The sequence below is a fragment of the Purpureocillium lilacinum genome (assembly GCF_023168085.1).
Source record: "Purpureocillium lilacinum CBS 284.36 DNA, scaffold_4, whole genome shotgun sequence".
Lineage (NCBI taxonomy): Eukaryota > Fungi > Ascomycota > Sordariomycetes > Hypocreales > Ophiocordycipitaceae > Purpureocillium > Purpureocillium lilacinum.
Window position 1 is genome coordinate 4,823,136 of NW_027072114.1, and position 7,342 is coordinate 4,830,477.

Consider the following 7,342-nt stretch of genomic DNA (forward strand, 5'->3'; position numbering starts at 1 on the left):
TTTGGACTTGGACAACGACCTCTTATGCAAGAGAGGTCCATGATAATGGTAGTTTTCTCCGCAGTTGCGTCAACTTAGCACCACAAATGTACCAGGCACCGCCAGGGTTACATTGCCGTACGGCTCGACCTCCACAGAGCAGCGGAACCAAACGCAGTACAACATGGGCCATGCTAGCCCGTAGCTGGCTTGAGTGATAATACTGCAAGATAACAATGACCGTGACTCAATCGTCAAATGTACCAGCTGGCAGTCGCGCAGAGTGTGGAGCTCATGGGTTCCGCTATATCTATCGAGCGGGGGAAAAAAGAACTGCGGTCCATACAAGATGTAATTATTGCTCTGCCGCCTCTTGACGAGTGCTTTTTGTGGTCTAGCATGTTGTCATCGGGCGCTTCTCAAAGTTTCCGATCCACACCTGGGCAACGTTGACACGAGCACCTTAATATGGCGGACTTCAACTGCAGGTCTCGTCACGTAGACCTATAAATTACAGAACCCGAAACTCTTTTGCTCACATTTTCAGGCAATCCAGAAAGGTGCTCATATTCTTCTCCAACCACACATATCACGTTCTACCAATCATGTGGCCCTCAACCGTGGCAGTCTTGTCAGTTCTTGTTGTGACAGCCCGTGCTTCCGTCCAATCGATTTCGGTACCTGAAGTTATTAAACCAGGCGACACGGTGGATATTAGAATAGTGAACAACATTTCACCGGGCCAATATGATCTAGCTATGGTCTTCGGTTTCGACTCCGGCTCGCAACTTCAACGCAACTATATTGGAACCGACCTCGGTACTATTTCGCTCACAAGTGAGTCAAAAAGAAACCTATGCGCTAGGCATATGCTGATATTTCCGCGCTATAAGACGTCCCCAGTGGCTCGTTCAACAGGACTCTCACTGTCAACCCCCTGACAGCTCCCGGCCCAGGCACCCTAAGAGCGGGAATCTTCACTATGTCTGGTGGCATGAAGGGCTTGGGCGTCTGGGTGTATGACGTTAACGTTACTATTGGGGATGTAACAAGCACCACGTATACTCAAGGTGCATCGTTTAATATCGATTGCTTGATTGGATATGGTTGCCAAAAATGAAAGCAACTTGGCGGCCAAGACTAGGCGGAAGAACAGCTTTCGTGTGGGAACCAGTTACAAGTTTCTATTGTGGCCAGTCTTGCAATTCGATGAGATGAACCCGCTCTTTGCTGAGGGCGGTGTTAACTCCGGCGGCCGGGCTTCTGCCTGGGCTTCTTGAGGCGATAGTGGTAGCTCATTTCCATAGCCTCAAGCGCCCCAAGCATAAAACGTTAACCTCTGCCACTTATCAATGAGAAGTCAAGGTTCTCAAACCCCGCAGAGTTCTCTGTTCAATTGCCAGGCAACTATTCACACCTGACAAAGTCTCAATATTGTGATTAAGTAAAACCCACCGTTACTTCAGAGTCCTTGTTTGCCTCAGGAATCGCGGACTAACCACGACCGCAACCGACGCCCAACGGAGCATTACAGGGATCAACACGTATTGAATGGTGCGGGAAGCAGACAGTGACCACCACGGTCCGACCTGAAGAGGTCGCATTACCAAGCTGGTGACTGCGTGCTAGGTTACAGCCAGAACTCTTCAGGGTTAAGCTCAGCGCCCAGTGTGGGCCGCGCATGCTGCGGGGGTAGATTCCTGATGGTACCATGGTTGAGACCACTTCAGACCAGTGAAGGACGCGCACGTGTTTGAGCAGGCCGCTCTTTTCTTTTTTTTTCTGGTTTTTTTTCTTTCGGTTCATCAACTCAATTTTCCATTATACTGGATCAAAGGGCCGCTTGTCCGATATCTTGCAGCCCTAGCCCCAGAGAGATAACACCGAAATTGCATCGTTACGCTGCTACTGCACTGAGGGGCTAACGCAGGGATTGGGGCGGGGTCCTCACGGAAGGATTCCCGCCTCGGCGTCGTTCCACTGTCCACCCGTTGCGCAACAACGGCTTTAGAACTAGCTTGTTATGCTTATGCGCTACGCTTATTCCATAAGATAGCCTCGGGACGAACCCGAACGCCCCTCAGAACCTTATTTCACATCGTCGCCTTCGGTCGGCTAGAAGGCCGCTTAGCTAAATACGGTGTTCGGGAGGTGATAGCGCGGTACCTTGGCGCCCTCGCGTGTGGGCTGCATGCCTTGTGCAGTCGAAACCAAAGGCTCCTCTTCTGCAACTCCACTCTTCTCAGTCATGAACGTTTCCTGTGCTGACCACCAGACGAAGACCATGTCACTGGCGACCTGCAAACCTTTGTTTGCGTTCATTCTTTGATCCTGGCATTTGTTACTACACTCGTTTTTAGGCGCTGGCAACTTACGACCCCCTACCTGCCCGGTGACGACGATCATTAGACGCCAAGGATACGCGCTGCTTTCACCGATTACCCGAGGGAATCACTGTAGTTAATGATCGGCAAAAACTGGTGATTTCATTGCTGAGATGTGTGTGTTCTGTAGGATCCTTTCTGTCGCATGTCTCACCTGCCTTCAATGTTGACAGTTGCCTATCCAGGGGACTGCCTAAACAAGCAAAACCTTTCAATCCGTGTATAAGAGATGCACGATGGCTTGCAATATTGGAGTTGGAACTCAAGGCAATCCTCATCATTTGACTGCATGCCAAATATGGACGACGTGGACAAAATTGTGTGACGCTTTCGAACAGAGCGGTCGGTCAACAACCCTACGCCCTGGACGCGCCGCCACACTCCGAAGCCTCCCAGCTCTCGTCGTTTTTAGCATCAATCACGTATCACCCCGGCGTCTACCTCACAACCTGAGGGCCCAGAGCCTCTGCGACCGCTCCAGGAACAGGGATCATGCTCGGGGTTACCGATGCTGTTGTGGAAAACCGCCGACAGTGCCCACAAGGCCTTGCGCGGACCTCCGCCCCACAAGGCGATCCTGGCCGCTCCTGGGGGCTGGCAGGCCAGTGAGGACCGCCCAAGGCCTCCCAAGGGCCCCTGTTGAAGACTTCGGCCTTAGCCGGATTGGCATTACCAATATCCAGTATCCGGGCGAATCCAGATCTCCTCTTCGTGGATCCCACCAGCTGTCGTTTGTCTGGCTGCGACGATGTGAGCATCGAGATCGCTAATCTGCGACATCGTTCAGGTCGCACCACAAGCGAGCAAAGAGGTACGCCCGTCCGCATGTGATGATCGCCAAGTTCTGGAGGTGTCTTGGATGATGTGCGAATTATGGCCTCTTCTAAATACAGAGAGGGTTGCAACTTGCTTGATAAAGACGTCGAGCGGCCTCCTCGCTCCAGCATCACATCACTCCACTCTCTCGCCACGCTGCAGGAGAAAGAGCCGTTGTGCAATAAGCCGCGGCTTCGACCGCAAAGAGAAGACGCCGAATGGGGCCACAGAAATTGCCCTGTTACGCCAGAGGGCCTACTATTGCTCTCAGGCTTAGCAGCGCGGAGCGGGTTCGGTAGCTCACGATGAGGCCCTCAGGGACCTTGGCGGGTTCCACGATGCGTTATTAGCCCAATGGCTGGCGCGTGCTTCCCACGCCTCCTGCTTCTGCCCTAGCGCCCGTTCCTGAACATGGCATCGACGAGGATTCGATTGCCTACAACAGCCCTCCTTCTCATCGTCGATCTGACTGGGGGGCCTCGTCTCATCAGGGCGGTTCGGCGCTGCGCGCATGGGTCTTCTGCGTCTTGTGCATCTGGGCGCTCTGACTGTGCCGTGCGTATGGGTCACTATATGGACGCTGGCCTGTAGTGTCCCCGTTTTCCCAGTCCAGGAAGTGCCCGAAAACACGATGTAGGGAGGCCCCGCCGTGCCAGCAGAGCCGCATTGCCGAGTTGCCCGCAAGGAGGCGGCGAGCTGCCCGTCAAAACGGGAGGCGCTCGTCCTCCGGCCGAGTCCATCGCCTTTCTGCATCAACTCTGCCTCTGTGTCACGTCTCAGAGAAACGGTTCGGTTACCAGGCCGCCTGCAAACGTTTGTTTGCGTCCTTTCTTTGATCTGAGTATCATCACACTCTTTACTCGGCTTCTGCCAACTTACAGTCCCTCCCTTCTTTTGGTAAGCAAGTCATTCGACGACGCAATGCCTCTCTCTGTCAGTGGCGTGCTTGGCGCCACTGTTGGCGCCTTCGGCGCTCTTAACGGTTACTGGGTCAGTCCTCGACCCGACGAAGGCATGATCACGGGGCGCTCTATGTTGACACTTTTCGCAGGGTCAAAAAACCAACCAGAACCTGCGAGCTTATTGCGATAGCGGTGTTAGCTCTGTTACCCTGGGCTTCATCAACTCGGCTCCGGAGCACGACAAGTCGGACCTGAAATACCCGGGCATCAATTTCTCTACCCACTGCTGGGCGGAGACGTACACTGACAAGAATGGCGTCCCCTCGCCCCTGTACGAGTACTGCCAGAGCCTGAAGACGGACATCCCCTACTGCCAGGATAAGGGCGTCAAGGTCATCCTGAGCATTGGCGGCATGTACAGCAGCGTCAACAATTACAAGGTCTCAACGACAGCCAATGGCGTCCAGTTTGCTGACAAGGTGTACCAAATCTTTGGTCCCTACAACCACACAGCCGGTGTTGCCCGCCCCTTTGACTCCCCCGATAGGCACGTGGCTGTTGACGGTTTCGACTTTGATCTTGAGGTCGAGCTTGGTAAGGCAAATGTCGACCATGGACGACACGTTGCAGTGCTGATAGTCTCACCCCACAGACAACAAGCCCTACATCGCCATGATCAACAGGCTGCGTGCTCTTGACAAGTCTCTCATCATCACTGGCGCACCTCAGTGCCCCCTGTCCACTACCCCGAATGACATGGCCGAGCTGCTCCAGCAGGCTTCTTTCGATGCTCTGTTCATTCAGTTCTACAACAACCCGGTGTGCGACTACGTCGCTGACGGCAATGGTGACAAGTTCAACCTGGATGAGTGGGTCAGCTTCATGGGCAAGAGCAACAGCAAGTCTGCCAAGCTCTACGTCGGCCTTCCTGGCGGCCCGACCTCGAACTCAGCAGGCTCTGGCTACATCTCCCCTGACAAGGTCAAGGAGTTGGTGTGCAAGCATAGTACCAAGACCCCCAACTGGGGCGGCATCTCCATATGGGACCTCGACACCGCGGCTGCCAACGTAGTCAACGGCAAGAGCTTCAACCAGCATGTCGCCGATGCCCTCAAGTACGGCTGCGGACCTGTTCCCACGACCACCACCACGACCGTCTCATCTATCAAGACTTCGTTTAGCTCGACCACTAAGGGTAGCTCGACGACTACTAGCAGCACGACCAAAGCTAGCTCCACCACGTCCAGCTTGACCAGCAGCACCTCCGTGAGCAGCAACTCCAAGCCCAGCTCGACCACCAGCAGCACGTCCAAGGCTGGCTCGACCGCCAGCAGCACCTCTGTGGCCAGCTCCACCACTGTTAGCAGCACCACCGAGTCCAGCTCTAGCAGCACCAAGGAGTTGTCTAGCAGCTCTACCAAGGCCACCTCCAGCACCGCCAAGGTCACCTCCGTCATCACCACGGACGTTACCACTTCTCCTCCCGTCCTGACCTCCACGCCGGTGACCAGCATCGTGTCCAGCACGACCAAGTGGTCCAACTCCACCATCACCTCGGGCACTGTCTCCATGACGACGAGCACGGTCTACATCACGTCGGTGCACACCGTGTCCAAGTGCCCTCCCTACGTGACCAACTGCCCCACCGGCGGCTATGTCACGACTGAGACGATCCCGCTCTACACCACCGTTTGCCCCGTCACGGAAACGCCCAAGCTGCCCAAGCCGTCTCAGACCAAGACCTCGGCGGCGTGGACGACGAGCACCGTCTACACCACCAAAATCCACACCGTGACGGCCTGCCCGCCCCAGGTCACCAACTGCCCCGTCGGCCATGTCACCACCGAGACCATCCCGTGGTACACGACTGTCTGCCCCGTCACGGAGACGGAGACGGGCAAGGTGTCGCAGCCCACTCCCAGCGTACTCGGCGGCGTCAACCCGCCCCCAATCGAAAGCACCTCCACCACCTCAGCCACGTCCACCATCACCGAGACGGTCACTTTTTCCGCCAGTCAGCCCACCGGCATGACGCCCAAGCCGAGCTGCTCCGGCCTCGGCTGTCCCGGCGTCTCGTCCGGCGTGGCCGTGCCCACACTGAGCTGGGCAACCACCGCGGTTGCCCCCTCGCAAGGCTTCACCTCCACCCCGGGCGGCCCCTCGGCCGTGCCCAGCAACCCCGTCCAAGCCGGCGCGTCCACACTGGCCATCAGCCTGAGCGGCCTGGTCGCCATGGTCGCCATCGAGGTGTTTGCTCTGTAATGTGCGACAGGGATATATGCTTCGAGGCTTTTCATGTCTATTTCATTCTCAACATAGACGGGAACGAGCTCTCGCGCCCGCAATCCGCTCTTTGGTGCGCGGCTTCCCGCCGAATTTAAATGCATACCTTTTCTCACGAATTTGTGGTCTCATGCGTTTTGTATTGGACGGAAGGCGTGTGTTCAGGATACATTGTGAAATCACCATCAGCATATGTATGGACAATGTACTCACTTTGGCCGTCCTTGATCCGCTGTTGAGCTGAGATGCTCACACAAATCCGGGGGGTCAGCCTCTCCTGCAGGAACCTATGCTTGCCAGGCGGTCCTGCTGGAGAGGCTTCTCCCTGTCAACCGACGGGTTCTGTGGTTGCCCTGTGCTGATAGCTATTCTATCTGTTCTGTCTCTTTGCACTTGTCAGGCCTTTCCTGGCCCTCCTCAACTTCTGTATGACCAAAATCACCCGTCTACGCTGAATATTGGAGTACCGTGGATGGAACTGCTCGAAATTGTCCTAGCAGCCCCGTCCTGATCATCATTTTTGCTGCATGCACGGCTTTTGACGGGCTACAGAGAATGCGTTTGATGTCCACGCATGGGTGGTTGCCTGCGCACATTTTCTGTCGTTCTTCTGTCCAGTTTCTGCACTCAAGCAGAATGTGTCGTACGGTCTGAGGTCCGTAGCCGCACTGGCACTTGTCGGTATCCGCTTTGTTGATGGCGTGGAGGTATGCGCCGAGGCCGATCTTGCCGCTGCGCATCTGCGTGACCACCGAGCTGATGGCTCTATGCACTCCGCTATGCAAGTCCAGTGTTGCTTTCCCTGGTTTGACCCCAAGCTTGAAGAGCTCTCTTCCGTGCTTGGCTGTCTCCCAGGAAGCCTCCCACTCGGCTCGCATGGTTTTCCGGATGTTGGATTTGGTGGGCGCCATGAGAGTTCGAAGGGATCCTGGTCCTTGCCCGTTACACGGCGGCTGGGCGGCGTCTTTGGCTGCCTTA

At 55.5% G+C, this 7,342-nt stretch overlaps 1 protein-coding gene across 1 annotated transcript; it reads left to right on the forward strand.

The window, feature by feature from the left end:
- Positions 1–4,100: 4,100 nt before the first annotated feature.
- On the forward strand, positions 4,101–6,343 carry PLICBS_006562 (glycoside hydrolase 18 protein; the record flags this gene model as incomplete). The annotated part of the gene is made up of 3 exons (XM_018328620.2): positions 4,101–4,169; positions 4,231–4,675; positions 4,734–6,343. 3 exons carry the CDS (start codon positions 4,101–4,103, stop codon positions 6,341–6,343), a joined length of 2,124 nt encoding a protein of 707 aa, XP_018172807.2.
- Positions 6,344–7,342: the final 999 nt, after the last annotated feature.